This window comes from Sciurus carolinensis, chromosome 2 (genome assembly GCF_902686445.1).
Source record: "Sciurus carolinensis chromosome 2, mSciCar1.2, whole genome shotgun sequence".
In the NCBI taxonomy this organism is placed as follows: Eukaryota; Metazoa; Chordata; class Mammalia; order Rodentia; family Sciuridae; genus Sciurus; species Sciurus carolinensis.
The window spans coordinates 114,973,823-114,999,352 of record NC_062214.1 but is presented as its reverse complement, the minus strand read 5'-3'; the positions used below and the strand labels follow the sequence as shown (position 1 = coordinate 114,999,352).

At 37.2% G+C, this 25,530-nt stretch overlaps 1 protein-coding gene across 9 annotated transcripts in view; it reads right to left on the bottom strand.

The window, feature by feature from the left end:
* Positions 1–25,530, bottom strand: part of Meis2 (Meis homeobox 2) — a 200,154-nt gene that overhangs the window by 159,394 nt on the left and 15,230 nt on the right. For all 9 annotated transcript variants that reach the window (XM_047540300.1, XM_047540302.1, XM_047540295.1 and 6 more), the window contains one exon: positions 25,043–25,157. In XM_047540300.1, the coding sequence (XP_047396256.1) occupies positions 25,043–25,157 (115 nt within the window). The remainder of the gene's footprint in view (positions 1–25,042; positions 25,158–25,530) is intronic.

The following is a 25,530-nucleotide window of genomic DNA, read 5'->3' as shown; positions in this document are numbered from 1 at the left end:
TACATACCATAATTGACATAAAATATCTGTCCCATCAGTGAATATCTTTATTAGCATCAAAATCACTCACAACTAGTGTTCCTCAATGTTATTAAACATAACTTGTTCTAGGTGTTGCTTTACTAATTAGTCAGGATGAGCCCGAGGAAGAAAATCTGGGTCATGTTAAATTAATTGGAATGAGCATGAAAATTAGCAGAGCAAACTGCATCAATTTTCTATAGAGAGTCTTTCTTCATGTTGAGAATAAAAATGGATATTATGAGGCATTAACCAAACTGCCTTCTGTGACTGCCAAGAGGTGTGTTACAGTAGCCCAAAATATCACGCTCGCAGATTTTCAGAAGTTAATGAGACATTTCCAGGAATGGTAAATACATGGTGTTAAAATGGGTGTGCCTCTGATGGGAAAATGCCAAGTCATTTCATGTTTATTCAGGCATAACAAGCTCTTCAAAATGAGCATAATTTAAGAGGTGAATAGTGCAAAGAGGGCTAACATTCAACTAATTTTCCTTCAGAAAGAAAAGATTAAATTGAACAAAAAAAATGAATTAAGAGGTTTACAAATCAACAAGTCAGCCACCAGGACGGCAGCCTGGGCTCAGCACCGGCTGGGCAGCCCCCGCCACGAAGTTTTTCGAAACATGTCCCGAAGGCAAGGAACAAAGCGAGCAGAACTGATTACAGCCCCGCTCACCGCCTTGCCGTCTCAACTCTGTTTGGCTTCCTAATGAGCTCACTAAAAACCTAATTCATCTCCCATAACCCTCCTCAGCCCTCCTTGAAATCCACCATTATGGAAATTATAGATGAAACATTTCCAGGCTGAGTTCAAGCCAGTGTGCCTTCAACAGGCGGGGCCCTGACCCCCACCCTGAGCACAATGGAGCAGGGTCCAGCTCCCAACTGCTCCCATCCCAGGCTCCAGAATAAAGAGGCCGAGCTAGGTTAAGACTCTTTCTCAGGGTGACAATGATTTCTGTCTCAACACCCTCCCTCTCGCGAATGTGGGAATTTTGTGGGTTCCACAGTACATAAAATACAAGTTGTAGTGCGGGAGAGGAGAAATGAGTTGTACTAATGACAAATAGCTGAAACAGGCTAATGTGAATTCCCAGCCTGTTCATGAGGAAACTCCCCGGGTTCCTCATTACATGGAGGCAAATCCTCACGGCACCTAGCCTGTAACCGGAAGATTACTGAATTGATGGATCCTTAGTTTAAAATGCAGCTGTTTTATTCTGCTTTAGTAATTAATTCTTTTTCCAATACTCTATTGATTAAGCGTAGACCCTGATAAAGTTCAAACTGAGCAGAATCTCTCGTGGCGTCCTTAGTTGCTCAGGAGAGTCAATGAAAACTTCCTGCAATTCCACCTGCCTCCTCAGAGTGCTGATCCAATGAACAGAACAGTTTTTTCTCATAAATTAGTCAGGCCATGTGGAGCTGTATTAGCTGATGGTTGCTTTTGTCTCTCTACTTGCTGACTTGCTTTTCAGTTTTGCTGGCCTTTGTGCTGTCACACACAAAGTCGGAGTGCAGCTGCCATTCTGAACCCAAACCAAGGTAAAGAACAATTCATACAAACTACAATTTTTTCCCCCATTTTATACAGCTGCAACTCCCTGAGCAGTACAGGGCTCAATGGGGCCTCCTGGGACCCAACTAGCTGAGAAATCAGTGCTAAAGCATGCAGACATATTGTGGAACTGGGAAAAAAATAATAAAATGAAGTAACCTATTTTCTTCAAGGCTTTGCCAGGCTTTCTTGTGTCCTCCTACCCCCTACCCTGACATAGAACTTGTGCTACCCTATTTTCAGCAATGCTAAGCTCCCTAGTTCATTTTCATAGAGGACATCAAGAAATGATAGAAGACTGGGCAAAGAGAGTGATCAAGAGGCTAAGGCCTGGGTCCTGTGCTGGTCAGGTGGCTTCATAGAGTTAGAGAAGGCCCATCAACCACCCGGGTGTGCAGTGTAATCATATATAAATGGCCATTATGAACACAATGGTATTTAGTAATAAGAGGAATCACCAACACGGTGCTCCTTTTCAAAGGGTCACATGTATTGGGGATCAATGTTGGTGAGTAAAACAAGCAGGATCACAGAGAGTTTCTCAGGTTACAGCTCTACACAATGGATTTTTGTTTCTATGAAGATCATTACTACTGGGAAAGCTTTTAGAGCAATGGACTCATTCTCTTCCCCCCACCCCCACCCCCACCTAAGGCCACTAAACCAATGTGCATAGGCTTAATTGCCTGCATGAAAACAGGTCCAAGACCTGGGTTCTAGTCCATGAGCTAGCGGGATGAACACAGCTGACTTCTCATGTCATTTGCAACATTCATTTACCGGATAACTCATATTGTTTGCTTTTATTCTACTTCAGACAGTGGGAATAATAGAAAAGGTCTGGAATAATTGTAGGAAATTCCCTTAAGTTTTCACCAGCTGATACTAAATTCAAAGATAAAACCAAGCTAGATCCTGTATTGGAGTAGTTCGGGCTGTTTTCCATGTTCTCTCCTGGGCCAGGCTCAGAGTACATTCCCACCTTCACAGCATTCCTTCCTAGGTCAAAAGGTCATCTCTCACAGCCGTCTCCAGCAGACACTCAGTTGTCAAAAGGTTGCATCATGTGATCTGGGCAGTCGCTCCCAACAAAGCTCTTTCCTCATTGGGAAACAAACTTTACATGTCTAAATAATTTCTGCCTTAGAAGTGTGTTTTCCTCCCTCCATCCCAACTGGCCTCTCAATTTCAAAACAATGAGGACAGCATCAGGCATCAAATTCATCAGCAAAGTGTCCAAAAATCATTTGGGTCAAGAAGCTGCCACTTTTACTGGGCCCCATTATGAGGAAAGATACCTGCCAGAAGTGATGTTGATTTCCTGAATTTCAAAAGCAAACAGAGGTGTCCCTTTTCCAGGGGATTTCTTTCACAAGGAAAATCCCCTTTCTAAAGCAAACATGCATATTTTAAATAAATAAGAAATTACAACAGAGAAATGAAGCTGAGAAAATATATTCTAAAAGAATAATTAATAAATTAATGTGATCTTTTTTTGCTTAATGTACATTCAATGGCATTCAAATGACCCACAATGACATAGTGTATGATAAGACGCAAAAACAAAATGAGGGGGCAAGGCGTAAGCTCCTTTGCTCAACCTCCACAAGTAACGCAAGCCAGTTTGCCATCGGTGATATGCCATAGACAAAAGGTCCCAGTTACCACAGGATCAGACTTTGCTTTTTCCTTTTTCTTAATTTCCTGCTGCCTAGATGAATAATATAATGATTTCTCATTGTCGTGGATTGTTACTCAGAGCAGCTTGAAGCTCTCACATGCAATCCAAAATGAGTCATTTATTTCTAGAAGAGAGTCAAACAAGTCTATCAACATTGCTTCTATTTATAAATTATATATTTAAGAGTAAAGTAAAATAGTCATGGCTGACAAGTTACATATGGGAGACAGAGAATCAAAGATACTTTCAAGAAAAAAAAAAAGAATTAGAGGTACTTTGAAATTATTTGGCCTAGTCCTAAGCAACAGAAACTAAGGACACTTACATTTTCTTTTTTAAGAATTCAAGCATTTTATACATTTGTTCATTCAAAAAAATTTAAATATCCTCATAAAAGAAATCCACTTTCTCATATGTCTTTAAGATATGAAGGCTCACAGACAAACAATATTTTCCTGAATATTCTGTCTTCTTTTTAGTCATTACCAAACTCTCCAAAAGAAGCATTTCAAAACTCATTTTCACATGTCCCCTTGTAGCTTCCTGGGATTAACAGAAACTGACACAGAAGAATGTGTATCGTCTCACTTGGTCTAATCTACAAACTTTAAAGACCCCACTTTTATAAGCTTGCTTTAGGGTAGGTATTCAGTGTTCTAAAAACAGTGTTATGGGCTGTTAAATGGAGCACATGTTCTACATTGACATTTTAGTTCCCGGAAGTTGATGTGTGCCAAATTTGCCACTTTAGTGTCTATGACCCCTGAACATGTGTTATATGTCTTTCCTGGGGTGTTTTTGGAGGGTATCTGAAAATAAGTGAAACAATTATGACACAGACTCAACAGAAAAAAAAATTACATGACAGGAGAAGTTAGTATCTGAACTTTTTAAAGATGTTTGGGTGAGATCCAAGTAAATAAAGTGAATAAAAAGAATGTGTTTATGATCTTGTAATGACTTATAAACTTATCACCATTTCTGGTATTGTGAGTCTGATGCTTAGCATTTGGCATCAGCTACAGAGTGCAAGGATTCTATACAATTATAACAACTGTAGAGAATGGCCCTAAAAAATAGGAACTTGTAGGCCAGAATTTTATTTTATCTGCCATAGGAATCTGAGAAGAAAATAGGTACCTAATAATGAAGTGGCATGTATTTAACTATCATCTATTTTGAGGGTATCAATAATTTGCAGCACTATCTATCAAGAAAGGAAATTAACCAAAAAGTCAAGAATGTTCTATGGAGAAGATATGATATAGTTAATAATTTTACAATAGCAGGTTAGATTCCTGCACAGATTTGCATCTGATCCTCAAGTCTGTTATAAACCTTAGTTTTGACTATAGGACTCTAATCCAGATATTCTGGACTTAGTATCAAAACTGACCTTCTCATTGGTTACGTAAAAGTATTCTTTTAAGCGTAGCAATGGAGCAAGCGGTCAAGCAGTTGGGATAGCACTTGCCTACCATACAGGCTCAAGGCTCTGGGTTTGATCCCTAGCACTCCCTATTCCACCCCACCACCACCACCTGACCCCCCCATCCCCCAGTCAAAAAGAGAGGGGCGGGGAGAGAGAGAAAAATGTTGAGAATTGGGGTTCAAAGTGAGGCAGGGGGCCTCCTAAGACTGGGTGTTATAATGTCAAAATACACCAGGTGCCCTAAGAGAAGGTCACACAGGCCCACAGTGGAAGTGTTCAAGGGAGAGATGTTAATTTACATCATGAACAGGAAACAGACTAGTCTCTGTAATCCATAAAATCCTGCACAAAACAATGACTGCACCTGTTTCTGTAAAACATCTTTAACATATAGATGTTTAGGTAAAATCACCAAACTACTACAGGTTAGAGCTCTTAGTTGCTAAGGTATCCACACTAAAAATAAATTAAGAATATTTCAGAAGTACCTAGTTGCCATGTCTACCTTGTTAAATCATTCATTAAGGACTTAAACTGGCATCAAATCTTTCGATATTTACATTTAACCCTTAAAAAAAATCCTAAAGTGACCAAATTTTTTCTCTGAAATAAACTATACAAGCAGGCAGGAATTCTGGACCTTTGGGGAGATGACTATAGAGAGTAAGATTTGTAGTCACTGACCAGTTTTTCTGAAACCCTTTTCAAAAGTGTTGCATTTTCTCTAAGTTTTTAAAATCTATATGTCTCACTATAAATAAAATGGTAGGCATGAAATATTTTTAAAACTTTAAAAATCTTAACCTGCTAGCTGGGCACAGAGACACATGTCCATATTCCCAGCGACTAGGAGGGCTGAGGCAGAATTGTAAGGTGGAGACCACCCTGGGCAACTCAGCAAGATCGTGTCTCAAAACAAAAAATAAAAATGATTGCGGATATAGCTCAGTGGTGGTAGAGTGCCCTGGGTTCAATCCTCAGTTACTGCAAATTAATTAACTGATAGATCAATTTGATTATATTTTTAAAACTCTTAAAGCTACTTAAAGAAGTAGCCAGAATAGAACTCAATATAATTTTAAAAATTCAAAACAAGGTATTTTATTTCTTCAAGTAAATTGCTTATGATCACAGGGGAAATTACCACTAAGACTAGAACTTGTAGCTCCTAATGCTCCTTGTGCTCTACTGGTGATCTGCTCAGGAGCGTGCTGACCTGTTTTTACTTTGTCTCAATTGCAACAAGTGATAAGAAAAGCCACAGGAATCTTCCTTCCATTGACCAGGAAACTTCCTTCCATACAGGGCTAGCCAGAATGGCCAATGACTCAGAGCTCAACATACTTTTCATGTGGCACTACCTTGGCAACCTGATTCTCCCTCTTACTGACACTTGGGATGATTTCAATGTCCAGTATGAGTGTGTAAGCATGGTTACTGCGTGACAGAGACCAACTTGTCTTCCTGTCGAGGAAGTAGGATTGCCCAAGTATGCCTAGGAAATTATTTAACAAGGGCCCTCCTTCAATGTCAAAAGTTATAATAATAAGAAGCAAAAATCAATGAAGTGCTTTAGTTACAAAAATATAGGCCACAGGAGGGAGGGTAGGACTCGAAACATTCCATCAAAGAGGCAAAGGGTAAACCTTTCACATGGGAGACAACATATAACTTTAGCCTCTTGTTGTCAGTGGTCATGTCCTAAGATCATGGAGACTGATCAGGCTAATACTTAAAAAAAAAAAAAAATTCTAACCACGTTTAGTGGAACATATGGGAAATTGGGGAGCCAGTCATTTCTATACTCCATCATCTTATTCATCAATACAAGGATTTAGGAAACTGTTCATTTGGCTCTTGAAATAATATCAGAGAAAGTCAGAGGGCTCTGGGGCGTTCAGGGAATATGGTAAGATTACCTCTGATGCCACTTCTATGTACAATCAGCAATTTCCCAAGATTATACATGACGTTACATCCTGATACCAAGTAAGAACTTGTAGCTTAGATTTTTAGAAAGAGTTTAGATCTCTAAAACTGCTGTGGCTTGTTATGCTTCAAAAAACTTTAAAGAAATATCCAGATAAATGAAAAAATGTCACAACCCATCTGAGGTTTACAGAATGGGAGGAAATACCTGCCCAGAAATCTGGGCTGACAACAGGTATCTCATATCATCTGACACCTGTTCTAGTAAACGTGGTATACCGGTTAAGTGCTTGGGTTTGGGGGCCAGACAGATGTGAGTTAGAGTATTGACTTCATCACTTTCCAGATATGTAAGGTAAGTTCTATTTCTTAGCCTCAGTTTTCCCAACTGAAAACCTACACAACGATATGAGGATTAAACTATATAAAACATACACAGCACAGTATCTGGCATGAAGCCAATATCACACACTAGCTTTGATAATGCTGATGATCGTGTTACTGATGCCATGGTGTGCATGCATATCACAGACGTTTCTTTGACTTAGCACTTTTTTGTTCACCAATGGTAATAATCAAATAGAAGGTCTCAGATTTAACTTATAATAAAGATGTAGTCTGAAACAAAGTTAATATCTGGAAAGAAAATGATCAGATGCCAGATGGCATCTTACAAGAAATTAGCTCACATATCACATTAGTTTTTTAGCACCCTTACATAAAGAGGTCAAGAAAAGTGAACTAATGTCAAAGGAAAAATGTCTTTGGTCAATGGGTATTAAATTGCAAGATCTGTGTTGAAATTCTTGCTTGGATCAAACAATTCTTAGATTGAAACTGGTCAAGGTTTAAAACAAAATGATTTTGTTTTGTTGAGTCCCAATATAGGAAGGATTTGATCAGAGGGACTTGGTGAGTTAGGCAAGAATTTAGTTTATAAAGGTAAAGAACAAAATAGTATATCTTATAGTCCCATATAACCTGTTATGAATCTCAACCAAAATAAAATATTACTTTTGGTAAGCTTAAATAATCAAAAGAGAAAAAAATTCATTTGTCTCCATACAACATATCACATAAATAGAAAACTAGGAAATTAAAGAGGACTTTGTACAAGTCTCTTATTCTCAGTGCTAAAAATACATATTTTGGAATAATATAGCCAGGAAATCCGTTTTTTCTTTGCGTAATTACATAAAAATAAAATACATTTGGATCATAAATATGCAATACTATAAATATTCACAATCTGTAAACAAACAAAATTTACATCATTACAAGTGTTTAAGAGAGATATTTATGAACCATATTAGGAATCCTTAGAGTAAATGATACAATAAAATACATTTCTGCAGGCAAATGAGTTGAGGAATTAAAACAAATTAAGGCAAGTTTCTTAACCCTTTGAAAAATGAAATACTGATTTTGATTTTCATTAGGCAAAATAATTGAATAATTAGTTCTCAACCTTGTGTAGACACCAACAACATTGTTGTAGAACCAAAGAAGGTGTAAGAACACTTACACATGGGAAATTTTATTGGATTGAAATATCAAAAGCCATTGTCTTTAAGAAATCCTGAAACTCTATAGGTTTTAAGAAAGTCAGGATTAACTTCTCTTTAAACCACAAGCCCAATCCAGTGAGTAAAAATCAACAAACAAGTACAACACTTCTAAAGAGGGAATAAATTATCTATTGTCTGCTATCATTTCTTAAGCAACTAATTCCTGTTGAAATGTTCAACCAAAGATAACTAGATATTACTAAGTGTGCTTTTCAGAGCTTTTCAAAAGCACAGAAATCTTTGCATATAGGATACTATATGACATAAATTATGTCTTAATATCATTCTTAGTCCTCTGATCACTCATGATGTAATATTGCTCAGAAATTTTCAAAATTGAGTCAACTAGAGATTAGAACTACTCACGTGGTCCTAATTCAAAGTCTGCCCTTTCAAAAGTGCATAATGTAAATTCTGGAAGGCCTCAGGCAGGTGGCAGTTTAAGCACTTCACCTAGTGAATTGCTGGCAATCAAAGGTAAGGTCTTAGCGCCTGGACATGTGGCTTCATGCTTTTGACACTACTATAGGCGCTGAGATACATCTCTGGAGATTTGTCAGGAACAACCCTGAAGTCAAGAACTAAAGAGAGTGTCAAGAAATCCTTTAGGGAAAATATATTGCCAAAGAGAAGAGGAAGCCCTGACTGGTTCTTTTTTATTTTGTAGTGGGGCAGAACATAACTTTCTCAGAATACTGAGGATGCCTTTAAGTAATTCAAGATCTCTGAAGAATTTGAACAACACGTGTGACTGACACGGTGGTTTGAATATTGCAGAAGCACCTTTCAATTAAAGAATGTGGTTTTATTTTACTGCTTCAATATTTCAAACTAGATAAAAACAAGATGCTAAGCCAATTCTTAGCTAAAAAAAAATCACCTTGGCTGAATTTTTAAAGCCAATCTAGCAAGCATTTCTAGTCTGTTGCAGAGGTGATTAAGTGGTATTGGTGAACAAATTAAAAAGGAAATTGAAATGAACAGCTTTGAGAAAGTCCTTTTTTTATTCACACAAAAGTATCTTTTAAAAACCCACAAAATGAAATATTCACTGACTCTCCTGTTTTTTGATCCAGTTGGATATGTGACTAATGGAATTGGTAGATTCTTTTTGGGGAGTAGAATTCTTATTATCCCCCAAATGTCTGACACAAAGAGCAAATACTAAAACACAAATTAGTATCATTAAGGCATATATGAAATTGATGACTATGAGATAAGAGTTTTGGAAAGTCCCAGAAGAAAAGCAGCAGTCTCACTATTTGATGCTTCGGCATCTCATGAATTCTTTGGCATTTCTAAGGACAAGGAGAAAACGAAACCTTTAGAATTTGTCAGTTTAATTTCTAACCTGTTCCTTTCCTACTCAAAGATGAACCCTATGGATCTGACCAACATAAACGAAAAAAGATAAGGAAAAGAAATTGCTTTTTCAAAGTATAAATCACTGATTTAAAATCTTTAACAAGTGGCATATGATAGCTCAGGCTCCAGTTTAACTTAAAGAAATAAAAATGAAAGGTCGTAATAAAGAAATAATAGAAGGGTGGCAGCCTTTTGATTAGAGAGGTGACACGGGGGGTTTAATGACTTTCTCAGGACAGTCAGTTGCCTTCATTAAATTTTATACCATTTGTGAACTGAATACCTTTTTATGCAAAATGCACTTTGTAGGTAAAGAAAAAAAAATTAAATGGCCTTGTTTTAGCTCTTCTGCTTCCTTTCCTTTTGGTGATGGGCAAGTAATTGATCCTCCCCAAGGCCAAGCCACCTCATCTGAAGAATGAGGATAAACCTGAGCAATTCTGGGGCAATCACATGAAAATTTATATAAAGATACATTAACAACTAGAAATGTGAAACTAAATATAAGATATCACTTTGTACACATGATTTGGATTTTAAATCATATCATTTGAAAATTAATAGAGATAGCATGTTAGAGTTGGGAAAGACAAGAATCCCCTACATCCTTATCACACAGAGATGTAAGGGTAAGTCCAAGAGAGCTTAAAGACCTGATGAAGATGTTAATAGCAACTAACTTTTAATGGAAGGTTATAAATTGCCGGGCATACATTATACCTCGTGCCTTCCTCCAAACCCCTTTACAAGGTGAGCACGTAGTTAACAAGTAGTAAAGGGTGGAACCTTGCCAGACCCTCCTACACTGCAGCCTGAGCCTCCCGAAGCGCCCCACGCAACACCTCCAGCTACACATGCGCTAACAGGAAGGCCCACATTCAGTCGCCTGAGCCCACACCATTGTGGCCTTCAGGCAGAAAATAAAGATTAAGAAATGTAAAAAGAAGAATGGGGGACAGTGTTTGATTAGGCAAGGACCATGATGCATAGGAAACTAAACATCTGCTCAATCTTTCCCCTGATTTCTACCCTTTTCCTGAGCCTCTTTCTACAAACCTTGCCCTGTTTTTTGTGTCTGCATTATGGTACAAGGACCAAGGGAAAACAGACAAGCAAAGCATTTTGAGCTATTGGTTCTCTTCCTTTTAGAAATTTATTATGCCATATGCTGAAATAGAAATTCATAGAAAATATATGGGCTTAAAGTTAAGATATGGAACCAAAACTAATAAAATCTGTGATCACACACATATTATTATTATTATCCTCATTTTTGGAGCATCTTGTATTGAACATGCCCAGTTCAGCATATGGAGATTCAAATACATTATCTAATTTAATTATTAAACCATCTCAATGAGATGAGGTGCGACTCTTCTCATTTTATATATGAGGAAATACAGGCTTAGAGAAGTTAAATAAGTTATCTTAGGTTTGTAAATCAAGATTCAGAACTTGGTCTAACTCCAGTCAGCGATCTGAAGATTATAACTTAACAAAGTTATAAACATTTGTATGTTTTGAATTATTTATCCAGCATGCATAAAAACACTTCCTTAAACTTATAGTGATAACTCAAACCATGAGCTGCTTTCTTGTGCCTATGACTATTCACTTATTTCTAACAAAGATTTTAACAAACAATTTGGGGGATGCTAACATCAATGCTAAAAACGTCTATTGAATCACTACAAACTGTTAGTTAACCAGTTGTCACATTAAAAGAACAGTTTGCTCCACCAATGTGTACTTATATTTTCACAAACTAAGGACAGTCATTTTGTTAGCACCAGGGTGACACACAGCTGATCTGTGCAGCCAGCACTAGGTGAACAACTCTCCAGAGTCAAGGTTTATTATTTTCAGTTCTTGATTTCTTTACCTCTGACTGTCCACAGGACCATAAAAACTAAGCAAATGCTGTCAGGCAACATGCCTAGAAAGAGGCCAGCAAGTTCAAGCAAGAAGCTGAAGAAGAGTTAAAAAAAAAAAAGGTACCATACATGTTGACAAAATAAGTTAAAATGCCACAGCTCTAGAGATGTCGTATGAGCCAGGTATCCATGCACTTCCCTCACTTTCACCACCCAGTTAGGGAGTACTAGGGAGCAGCAGGTCTCAAGGTCCCTAACAATGTTCAAAGGGAAGCTTCTGTGATATTTCTGCCTTAAATGCCCAACCTATGGAACAACACACCAACCTTTAAGAATACCTTTTTTTTTTTCTGTAATTTTTTAAAGGCCTGACATTACTTGTCAGTGTAATCATTTTTAGTCAGAGGTTTTTGTTTTGTTTTACTTTGCTTTGCTTTTTGTTTGTTTGTTTTGCCAACTGAAAGCAACTCATGTTTTATACTGGCAGAAAATGAGCAACTAGAATTCTTTTTTAGAACAAGAATCATGGACAAAATTCTCATCTATTAAGTGGCTGACAACTATGCTAGGATTTGTAGCTCTTGGTGTTGAAACAGCAAAGTCTAAAAGGATAAGCAACAGTAAACCCATGTTTCTACTCAGTTTTGCCAGTTGACTAATGATGTTAAAAGTCGATGGTTTTCCACACATATCCATCCTATCTCTAAAAAAAGAAAGATGTGCATTAGAAATATTGTATTTTCTGAACTAAATTACTATGAAGCATTCAAAATCTTTCAGAAAAATTCTTGACAAATGAGAAAAAAAAATTGGGCTTTTCCTCACCATAATGCAAAGGTAGTCTTAGGTGGAATGTATCCTCTTCTTAATCATTTCTGAGCTAGAGAGACAAGGTGTGCCCAGTCTAACTCTTCCTCCTGTATCCCAAAAGGGATGACACATGCAAGTGGGTAATCCTGTCACACATTACTCAGGAGAAGTAGAATGAATGAATTCAGAAGAGTTGTCATCCCTTGATGACCAAAAGACAGAAATTCCAGACCTCCTCAGTATCCCTGAACATAACAAAAATGCTTCCTAGAATCTCCAACAATAAGGAAGAGTCAGAGAAAATTTTGTGGCCAGTACACAAAATCAATGTAGATGCTAAACTGGAGATCTAGGACAGCAAGACACAGACAGGTTGGGGGTTTGCAGCTCTGTTTCCCAGAAATTCCCAATTGATGAACAGTATATCCAATACATTGCTCACCACCTAGCACAAGCAGGGCCAAGTCATCCAGTCCCAAGCGGCATTGTTATTTTGTCTAATCTTACCTGGATTTTTACCTCCCTTCCAATTCAGTGGAGAGTTGGGAAAAAAAGTTTGCATTTAAGAATGGAAACATCATATGCTATGCATCAACCTAAGCATTGATTCAGTTAATGTCAAGAATAATTCTACTAGGATCCTCACTTAAACATTTTTGAGGATGTATTCATATGTGCTTACTTTGACTCAAACACTCAGAGTATTCAAGGCACCCAGTGTGATTAATACAATGAAGGCTAAACGCAAGGACATCTGGGTTAACAGAACATTCTGTGCAAGAATAGCTGAAGTCCAAGAGACTTCTCACCATAGAGGAAATTGCTTTTTACACAATTAAAAACTGATCCTGAGCCTATGCTGACCTACCTCTTAAATGTAAGATGCAAGAAGGACTCCCAAGGACATTAAACTCTGAATGTGCTTCAGTGAAAGTAGCAGAGGTGAAGACAGTGTTTTCCAGAATGTATTCTGAGGAAGAGTGGCCCCCAGAGGTGATGCAAAGAAGAGTCTCAACCGTTAAGCTGGGTCTGGGAAGCTCTGTGTCTCTACCCTTTGCAGATTTAAAATGCATATTAGCAAATTAGGGGATCTGACAATTCCTAAACTAGAGGAAATCTCACTCTAAGTTTCAATGAAACCACAAAGTTTTTTTTTTTTTAAAGTAATGCATATTTAAATAAATATCCCAGGAATCATAAATTTCCAAATATTGAAGATGATTTAATTATTCAATTCTGTTGAGTCATTCCTAGGTGTTAATAATTACAATGCTATGGTGCTATAAAGATTTACAGAATGTAAATCTTACATACAAATTTTGAGAATGATGAGACAGAAATGGGACCTCTGTGAATCACAATAATTTAAGTGCTTAAATTACTTCAGAGAGAGAGATTGTCCAAGCTTTTTTTTTTTTTTTAAGCTATTTGAAATTTAGTTTTTCATTCAAAAGAATATCCACTCTTTCAGATAGACCGTATTTCAGGAACGCATACGGGCCTGCTATTTTGACCATGGAAGACATAGTAGAGAATTTGTCATTGGCATTCAAAAGGAAGGCGATTATGTCACTACCCCCATTCACAAATCTTCAATAGGTCCCTATTACCTACCAAATCAAGCACAAATTCCCCAGCCTGCTATTCACTGCCCTACACAATATGAACCCAATCCTCCTTTCAAAAAAAAAATCATTATTATTATTGAAGGCCTCCTACATTATCATAGCACAATGGGGGAGGGGAGGAAGAAGATGCCTAAGACTTAAAAACTGTCCTCAAGAATCTTACAGTCAAACAGGATAATAAGTCACATATCATTACTATATAGCACCAGGAGAACCTGATGTGTCACAAGAAAGAATCAGAAAATGTGCAATGGGTGTTCAGATAAAGAAATTGCTTCCAAGTAGAACTGGCACCAATTATATGATCAATAAGTGAATGAATAAAATATTCTTTGGGTTCTACCATCAGTCTCCTAGAGACTTTTAAAAGTTAATGCATAGGGCTAGGGATATAGCTCAGTGATAGAGTGCTTGCTTAGCATGCATAAGGCTCTGGGTTCTACCCCTACCACCATAAAAATAAAGACTCAAAAATAAATAAATGAAAGTCAACATATATTAAATATTCAGCTACTCTATGAGATTGTCATTATTCTCATTCACAGGTGAAGAAACTGACGTTTAGAAAAATTGCTGCTTGGAAATGACAGGGTGAAAAGGAGTGTTCGAATCCATGTTTCCAAAACTGCCATTCTCTTTACATCAGACTGCTCCCTTAAGCATCAGCAAGCCTTCCTCAATCCATACTCCCTACAAGTGAATATCTGCCATGTGTGAGTTACTTGTATACTTGACATGGTACCCCCTCCATTCCTGGAAGATGGTTAAGCTACTGAAGGCAGAGACTCCCGTGATTCCCATATTTTTTATTCCCAGAGTGTCCTGCTCAGTGAAGATCTCTGAGTACTGAATTTAAATGGCATACACTTAGATGAGGTCTTGAGAGAGGCTCTTGTCTGTAGACAGGTGTGTGTCTACACATCACCTCCATGTATGGCAATCTGTCAGAAAAGAATTCTCACAGCTAGGTGTGATGGCACATGTGTGTAATTCCAGTGACTGGGGAGGCTGAGGCAGGAGGATCACAAGTTCAAGGCCAGTCTCAGCAACTTAGCAAGGCCCTAAGCAACTTAGTGAGACCCTGTATCAAAATAAAAAGGGCTGGGGATATAACGCAGCAGTAGAGGGCCTCTGGGTTCAATCCCTGGTACCAAAACAAAACAAAAAGGGCACCCATGAGATCGATTCCATAAGTTTTCAATAATCAGTGATTTATCAACTTTTCTTTACCACTCACATTGAGTACATAGATATTTTAGAAGTTTTATTTTAGTGGATGGCATTTGTTATAAATGTTAGCTGGAAGAAGAAATATGAAAAAAACTCCTAGTCTACTTTTGTATATCTTTAAACCTAAAGGAAAAAAAAAAAAGGAAAAAAAGAAGGAATGGTTGAAGGCAATACTAACATCTTTAGCTGGTAGGAAGGGTTAAAGAGAGTGTTTTGATTAAGTAAATATTCTGTTGGCTAGAGGTAATATCTATATATCCTGTAGGAATTAATAGTCTTTAAATAATTAGAACTCGGTTAAAAACACTTAATGATAAAATTTTCCTGATGATTTTCTGGATGATGTGGAATACAGTTTTGGAAAAGGTAGAGTCTGAGCCTCTGTCACGATTATCGTTTACTCTACCTGCAAAGTATAGAAATTCCAATAGAGAGAGTTCTAATCTGATAATGGAGAATGGGGTAGTTGTTTGTGTTTACAAAATGCCCCTTATACTTAGGAAACAGAATTCTTATATGAAGACCTCCATTTATGTGACTTACATCTTAACTGTGGCATTCTACCATCCTTGGAAAACAAACTCTAGTTCCTAGTTATTTTCTTGCCAAACTGAGAAAACAAACAAAAAAACCCTCTCCTGAACCAAAAGCAAGAAATGGAAAATATTATCTCACTACATATTATAAATCAAGGACATAAAAATGTTCTTGTTACATCCCTGATGAAAAACTTGCCACCTCTCTCTGTTAAAAACTAAAGGGTACATATAAAAAATAAGATCCATGAATGTAAACATTAGATTCCTGGAGCTTTAATTTGAAAGATCACCTTATTCAACTTTATTTTATGGGTGAACCAAAGTTAGAAAAGACTACAGGACACATCCAAGGTCATATAGCTAATTAGTGTCAGCACAAGACAGAGGAGAAGAGAAATAAAGGAACAAAGTTACTGGTCACAGGCAATGTTACATGCTCTACACACACAATCTCCTGCAATATAGTCTTCAAGACAAACTTGAATAGTTTTTCCTTCACTTTGCAAAGAGAAAAACCAAATCTCACAGACAAAAAGAAAAATGGAATTTGTACCCATGTGTGTGTCTCCTAGGTCTCTGCCCTTTTCAATGCAGCTATGGTTGTAGAACAAGTCACTTGATTCTAGATGGTAACCTATTTGCATGAAAAGGTTACTTTTCAGTACAAAGTTTTGCTTGCATCACCCAAAATACTTACACTTGATTAAAAGCAAATTATGAAAAACTGAAGGACATATGTAGAAAATCAATAAGAGCATGTGAAGCTCGAAAATTCAAAAATTATTTCCAGGTTATTACACAGGCAAAGGAGTTCACCTGTGTGTGAAGACCAGTGATGTCTCCCAAGATCAATCCCCTCCTAAACAATGAGCACAAGCAAAACGGACTCTGAGTTCAACATGGGAAGCTACTGGCCACATTAAACAATTTCTCTAATCAGACTCACCATTACATTTAAAGACATAAATCTGTACACTCTTGGATAGATAACATAATGAAAAGGAATCCTATCTCTAGATTCCAACCATACGTACATAATGTAAAATAACACTAAAGGACACATAAGACAAATTTAAAATTTAAGAACCTCCTATATCCAAAAAAATGTGAGTTTGAGTTCATGACTGATTTGACTTATTTTAGGGCAGTAATGAATACAACAAAATTTTAGTAAGCCAAATTAATTTTTATCCCTTAATGGCATAATACAAGTTTAACAGATATATGAATATATTTCAAATAGTTCATTTGTGTCCAGGCAAACACCACAGAATTGACAGGCACAGGTTTGTGGTCAACTTGTCCACCATAAAAAGAAAAAAAGAGGAAATCTGTGGATTCTATTTATAGAGTCAAAAGTGGACTTTCTAATACTAGAGAGTTGAATATATGATAAATCCTACTTTGGAAAAGCAGAGGAAGAGAGAGAAATAGAGCAGGAATCAAATAATATATTACAGCATATTGTGAAAGATGCCATCATAGAGGTAGAAGTTTCACAGACATGCAGGGAAAGGTGGCCTGGCCTTGTGCTTGGGAACATCAAGAAGGCTCATGGGGAGACCATACTTGGTTGTTCCTCAGTGAGAAATCAAGCAAGGCGAGGAACATGTCCTAGAGCAGGGATATTATTACGCTGGCTCACTCTCATTTCAATGAGAAACTGGATTTCAGTAAAGCCCCACATGTGCTTTCTTGCTGGCCACTAGAAAACTGGTGGGTAGCTCAAGATTATCCAGATTTCAGTAGACTAAAGTGGTTTCTATTATTGTCTGCTGAGACATAAAAAATATTTTTCAAGGCCAAATTAAAAACAGATGTCAATACATAAAGGTGAATGAAAAGTTGTTCTCCCACTACCCCCCTGACAAACAAACAAACAAACAAACAAAAAAACCATAAGAATTTCAAGACACTCCCCATGGGTAGAAACAGGAAAGAAAGAACAAGAGGGGAAAATGACATTGTTTCATTACAGACTATTTTTCTGAAGCCAAGTAAAGATAATGAAGAGAAAAATAGAACACGTGTATTACAATGTATAGCACCATAAGGCTGTGTTTGATGCTCTGGAGGGCTTCAACAAGTACTGTTCAGCCAAAAATCAATTGAAAAATCAGCATGATAACAGAGCATGAGTTGCCCTATAATAGCCTTAAGACCCCCAAGGCTATTCCAGTCCCTTTCATCTGCCACACTGCACAGACTCTAGGGGACCTCACTTCCCCTCCCTGAGTTCTGTGCCCCTCTGTATTTCTTACTTACTGCTTTGCTCTCCCTTAGAAAGGGTGGCCGATAAGGAATGATGATGTTTTCAAGTGGCTTTTGAGAATTTTTTTCTTTTCTGCTTTATTCTTTATCTTCCCTTGACATTTGCACTCAAACGTATCCTACACCATCAGTCATAGATAATTTCCGCAATATTAAATGGTCAACCATGATCTCTGAATAGCCTAATGAGTAATGGTCATGTGTCCTGAGTGCCTTTATTAATATACTTTACACTGCCCCTTAATAAAATCCCTGTTAAGGCTCATGCAAATGTGACACGTAAGCAATTCACAGCATTGTTATAAATATACATATATATTTCATTCCAAGATTTCATCTCAATATTTCTTCAATCACTTCCTCACAATGTCTGGTTTGTTCAATTTATATTTCTACTTGGCATTTGGTGCAAACCCCCAAAGATAAGATACATCTGTCCCTTAGTCACAAATCTTGGCATTTTTACCTTAACTCAATCGTGAAATGATTGGTTGAAATTACCTTGCTTATTAGCAGGATTTCCTCATAATAAAACATTTTATTTCCAAACTTTCGAATTTGACATGAGATGTACCAACTCGGTAGTGACATATCAAAGCGTAAGGAGGACATATAAACACACTGATCTGTGTGAGGGAAGGAAAAGCTAATTGGAAGTCAGCTTCCCTGTGATTATCAGCTTGTTTATGGGGAGGGAGGCTCTTCTGAATGGCACTGTAAATTCATCCCTGATTATAGCGTTAACACCAGAGCTCATTTCCACAGCTCCCTGAAAGCCCCCCACCCAATTCATTTTGTTTAGTGATAAAGGGCTGTGCACTGTTTTCAGAGAATGACAGTTTTCCATGCTTTGATTTTCTTCAGTTTCAGGAAAAATTAATCAGTCACACAAGCCAGTTGTCAGATTTCACTTTCCTCATGGCAGAAAGCACACATATTCATTGTCTGCTATAAGAATAAATTTTAGTAATTTTTCCCCATGTCAATATGAATATTAGACTGACCCAATTAATATGAAATGCTTCTATGCTGCTGGAACAGACAGTGCTACAGAAAGAGCCATTTGCACAACCTGTTCATGATTATGGGCCATAAGGACACAAAGATGGCACACACATTTGTGGACCATCTGAATTCTTATACGGAGAGGGGAGGGGGAAGGGGGAGCGGCATGACGTTCGCTGACTGTCGTGGGTCATGTTTTTTAATCCAGAGTATTGGACATGTAACACAGCAACAAGAGCTGATCATTTTGTTTAATCACCTTTTGGATCTTTGCCAGATGGTCTCTATTGAGAGCGCTGCAAACAGAGAGAGATGAACTGCATCTAACACGCCACCAGAGCTTTCCCGTAAATGTCTGAGAACTGATTCCAACAAGAATTTAGTCTCAGAGCAGAAAGGGATACATTTAAAAACTATGTGCATTAACTATACTTTTCCCCATAGAATCCTCACTTGGCATGAATAATTTACCCACTCTTATGCTAATGGGATCATGAAAGTATCCCTCTGTCTTTAGTGCAGCTATTCTCAGCTTTCAGTAATTACCCCACCCAGTGAAAATAACATGGCTTCTGCATTGAGCGGCGGATTCGTACCTGACAATTAGAAAGATCATGGCTGACAGTGGAAGGATCCAGAAGTGGACAGAGAGCCCCTCGTAGCCTGAGGAAGAGTACGGCCACAGAGTAACACAGGTCGAGGGTGGGGGCGGGAAGCAGAAGAAGGGTAAAAAGAAAAGTTCTCCATTGTCAAGCTGATCTTTCTTTGACTTATCAGATTTTACTTTAATAAAAAATATGTTCCTCTTTCTATTACTAAGTGTGAAAGATGGTCGTGACCAGATTAGTTTTAAAGGAAAAAAAAAAATAAGCATTACCTGAGAAAAAGAAATATGGTTATCGTTAAAGCACATCCGCATTAAGTATTATTTATCAAAATGTTAAAAAAGTCTAAATAGTGGAAAATCTTATGCATTATGCTTTTTGGAAGGGGAAAAAAAGGATTACCAAAAAAAGAAGAAAAAAAAAAAAAAGGAAAACACATTTTCTACCTCTGTCCACAAAATTCCATGTTAGGTAGTTCACTGTGTAAAAATTATCAGGCTAAAACATCTGGGAAGGAAAGCTATGAAACAGCAGGGAACGTGGCTGGTTTATTGTTTATCTTTTGTTTATGAGGCAGTATTCAAGTTTAATTACTACTCTAAATTAAACTCTAACTGGCATCAGGAGACATCCCTTTACATGACTAAGTTAAAAAAAATCTAGAAATCCCAAACTCTGGGTTTTTCAAGTAAATTGATACATATAGGAAGAAATTATTCAAAATTAACAGCAATTATAGAGAGCTTTTAAGCATTTATGGGCACCATTACATGCTCCTAGAGCACTTATTTATTAGAAGAGTTTAGTTTTATTTCTAATGGTTACTACTCAAAAGTCCTAAGAAAATCAACAAATATTATTTGGGTGTTTGCTGATAGTTGAAGGATGATATTCTTTTTTTTTTTATTTCATTGGGGGTGAAAGAGAAAGAAAATGCAATATTAATATTGCATAAACAACAGCTTTGTGACCATGTTCAATTATCAAGTACGGTCTCAGAAAATTTTTTGATACAATTAGGATAGGAAGGAAAAAAATGTCATTGTATTTATTGTAACAGTAAGTGACCAGTTTAGGATGAACCTAGCTCTAGGAAAAATAAAAGTTAAAAGCAACTAGCAAAAGATTATGCCAGATGGCATCTGTCATATTGTATTTAGGGTTATTTTAAAGAGATTGCCGCCACTATGAAAACATTCCATTGACAGAGTTTTCCTAGACTGAATAAGAAATCCCAGTAGAACACATTCAGGACCCATAGTAAGGAGGTTTGAGGTTTTGGTGTTTTCCCCCCTCTTTCCTTAAATAAATAACTAGAATATTTTGGTGAGGAAAAATACTATTTTGTAACTGTACCATCTACTATAAACTCCAAAGTGCAAAAAGATCTTAGATGTTTGCTTATCTATAAGCACTTATATCCACTACTGAGGGGATATTTGTAGACTTCAACATCATGATTGTTAAAGAACTGTATAATAACTAAATAAATATCTAGCTATGGAATACTAGCCTCATTGCCTGGATGATAGATGGGAGCATCAGTGGAGGGGTTTGGTGGCAGAATAGAGGGGAACTATGCTGGCTCATAACAGCCCTGTGTCCTGAAAGACTCGAGCTACATAGATGCTAGAGTGCTAATGTATTTAGGTTAAACTGGGTCTGGCAACAGCATGGTTAACGTGTGTGTGGTGTGCAGTGTGAGCTCAGCAGTTACTGGGCCAACTGTCTCGGTATTTCTGGGAATCCTGCCTATTCACAGTGCAGGGATTGTTCAATTGCTGCAAAATGTACAAAATGAATTCTACAAAAATGAATTGTAAGGAAGGCCCCATTACAACGATTTTACAGCAAAGATGTCAACATCAATTTTTCTTTCATGCATAGCTAATGATTAAAACAGCAATATTCCATTTGCCTAAGACAATTTATTTCATATTGGCACATCAAAATATTGAAATACAAAGTTATCTTTACTCTACCCTTTTTATTCATTGCTGCTGAACCCATACCATTGTTCAAACCAGGAAAAATAAAACAAACTTGGCACGAAATACTTAAAACAAAGGCTCATCAATATTCTCAATTTGTCAACATCTCAATTACAGCACTGGAAAAAATGTAAATTTCATGTGCTCTAAACACTGAGGGGTCTATTCTCTTGCCAATTCACATGCGTAGCTCCCATCAGCGTTAATGGGAGTTACACAAACCCATCAATAATAATAATACTTTGTACATATATTGTGCCTTTCATCTAAGGCTCTCAAAGTGCTCTAGGAACAAGGGGGCTGCTTCCTTCTCTTTACTCTGGCAAAATACACAATGCAACACAAAGCAGCTTTTGACTCAGCAGGTACAGAATGAGGGACCCCAAGCCTTATTATCAAGCCCCATTTTACTGATGGGAAGCCAGACACAAAGAGGGCCAGTTACTTCTCCACAGCCCTGAGTCTGCACCCTAATTCTATCCTTGAAAAACCAGATTTCCTTCCTCATTCTAATGTGACTAACAAGACAAACACCCTCCCTTTGGCTGCTTTTAACAAGAGAAATCAGAGTGAATGAAAAGTCTGGTTCATATTTTATATAGTTTACTGCTAGGCATGTGCTGTTGGAAATATACAGTAAAGTCAGGTTTTACATTTTACCCACTTTATTCTTAACAATATTTTTAAAATTTGATATTTTTTTCTCCTTTCAGTTTGTTGCACAAACACTGAGGAGGAAAAGATGACCTTTCACCTGTGTAACTGTAGCTCTTTCAATATCAGGTCATAAAATGAGGTATTTTTAGGTTTCAAAGTAAGATTTGCATGAATCACTATAATAAAAATATTCACAAAAATTATAAAGCAACATAAATGCATGTATTGTTTTATAGCATATGGCTATTAAAGTTTAATTTAAAATGTGTATGAAAACATTGTATTTGGTACAATTCATCCTTATTTTTTCTGTTTATCATAATTTGTTTTGAAACTGAATCGTTTTACAGTTTTCCATATGCCTGTTGTGCTAATAAATTCTGAATAAGCAAGAAAACTCTTCTAAACTTGGTTTCCAATGAAACATTATAATATATTTAATACAAAGAACATAAATTTCTCTCCCAGGTTTTCCATTATACATCAACCCTAAGATTTAACCTATGATAAGCATATGCGATTTCAGTCAATATCTCTGTTGACTTTGCCCTGAAGCAGATAATTAATCTTTCCCACTGAAAGCTACTCTGGACAATTCAGTGGGACAAAATATCAGAATATCTTGAAAACATGTTTAAAAGATTAATATGTGCATAAGTATGACAAAACACACTCAACTCAAACCCAGCCTTCCAAATTTAGAGTCTGCTGTCAAACAGAACAAAACAAAACAAAACAAAACAAAAAAAAAACCAGAATAGCCTTATACATGTGTTTTAAGCACGGACACCAGGTAGGAAATTCTCCCTGCCTACTCTCCATTTTAGAGCCCTCAGAACTTTTTTTTCTCTCAAACTTTTAACACAGGAAAATGACAGACTTCCTAGTGCTCATACACATAAGCTACCGTGTCCATTCTTTAATCCCACGGAGATATGATTAAAGGAACAAAAATCCTTCAGGGATCAAACCCTTCAACATGGGATAAGTGGGTGCAGCTACCCACAGCACAGAGGTTGGTGTGAACTGTTTCTACCCAGTGTGTCAAGTCTCAGAGCTCTTGTCTTTCCTGACCAAAAAACAACAAAAATAACTAACCAAAATGATAAAACTTCGCACTTGCCTGTTGCCATCATTCCCTGCTTGGAACCCTAGGGTCTTCTCTCTCCTGCCTCCTCTTCTCTCTGGCCCTTCCTGACATCCCTCTTGCCATAACTCAACTAACCAACAGAACCAGTCAGTTTTAAATTTCAGTTGGGACCTTGGTGACCTGTTAATGAATCTACAGAGAGGGGAAAAGCTCACAGTGTTGAGTTATGCCTGGTGTTGCTAGCTGACTTGGAGTCAGAAATGCTTGAAGCGTTAACGTAATTGCAAGAATGTGAAAAATGAAGCACTGGGCTCCTGAGCAAAGTGAAAGGTCAAAGCCAGCCTCACACACAGAAGTCTCTGGAAGATAGGCTCATTAGAACATTAAGTCTGCTTCTCCTTTCCCCTCTTTTGTACATGTTTAGGGTGGTTTTTTTCTTTATTAATAGATATGATTCACCCTTTGTGTTGTTGGTGGTGGGGAGGATGGAATGATAGAAACTTTTCGGATTTAACCACACCGAGAAGTCCACTGTGTGTGGAACCACAGTCAAGTCATTACATTGCACATTATTGAGAGCTATGCATAAGTTATCTTCAAGTGCCTTATAATTTAGTTTCTTTAATATACAGTCTAACTGGTGTATATAAAATCTAAATACAACTCATAAATTCTTTCAGTTTGTCATCTCTGTGTTAGTTGCAACTTGCTTAGAGGTAGATTCTAATTTGGACCCGCTCACAAGTGAATGGTATCCTAGAAAGGACGTTTTGTTCTAGACTCTCCTAGAAACCCAGGAATCACAAATCCCTGGCCAGAAACTTGGAGGAGGGAAGACGCCCACCCTACATCAACCACCCCCCTTGAAATGGCATATATAACTACAGCTCAAGCTGTTAAACTGGCCTCTACTTGGAAGCCTGTCTAATGCTTAAATATTGTGGCCATAAACACAGTCATAATAGAGATGAAATAGACCTAGGAGATCAGACACCATCTAATGTAAAATATTAAAAAGTAAAATCTATACACTTTGCTGGCCCACATTCAATAATGCATCTTCCTTTAAATTATCATTTTAGCCATAGAAGAGTCATCCCTACCAATATATAATTGCTCTCTGTGCAATAGGTGAGTTTAAAATGGTAATATTTATTCCAAATTGCACTAGGTTTCCTTGGCATCTACTGTTGACATCCCCTTGCCCTCTCTGATTATTCTACTTTTTTAGGAATTGTGACAAAGTCACCATGCTAGCTGAATGGAAATAGGGACAAATAATCTAAGAATTTCAAAATCCATCTTTCCAAGATAAAATTCTGCATAAAAGTCCCTCAGTATTTCTGGAGCTATTAAGAACAGTTTTTGTATTTTGTGTGCTTTAGAGGCGTAATTGCTTGATTATAGAGAACTGATATAGTTGAATTGCAAGTAAACTATCCTGTTTATAGTGCAATTCAAACTACTGAATTATAGCAGTAAAGAGGTCTGTCCTTCCATTTACATATACTAGCCTGAGTAAAGTGTAGATAACCAAATTTGTAAAAGAATTGGCAGAACTAATCAATTGTTATTGTAATGCCTACTTGAAGATTAGACAGCTCACTTTGATTTTTTTCAAGTAAAGTAGGTTAAGAAGAGGAAATATTGTCTCCCTAAATAGTAGACGATTATCCTAACCTGCCACTCTCCTGTTTACACAGAGACAGATGTACTGATATCACCACATACTGAAGTTATTTTAGTCATGCCTACTTTGCACAAGGAAGCCGCGTGGCCTTTTACCTTGCTCGCTGCTGTTGTCTCCACTCTGGGACGCATGTCCTCCACTGGAGGGTCCAGGGGTGCCTGCTGAGTGGGTCGAGGTTGCATCGTCGTGGTCTCGCCAAGATGAAGGGTTCTGATGTCAGGAAGCCAAGGAATTTTTCCACAGTTGCCATTTCAGCCGTAAGTGAGGAACCAAGAAGAAAGGTGCAGAGGGAGACACAAAAATATATATTAATTAGTATTTGCAGAACTAGGCATACGTGCATGATGTTATGATGTGCAGTCTTTTCAGTAAAAGGTCCAAAAAAGAAAAAAGATGCTCTAGAACGTGACTTATGGTTACATCTGTTGAATATATTTGCTAAAACTAACTGAGATATATACTTTAAGTGGGTGCATTTTATTATATACAAGTTTAAACCGCAATCAAGTTCATTTTAAAAATGAGAAAAAAAACTACCTAGAAATGTAAAAATCTTAAAAAAAAAAACTTTTATTATCTTCAT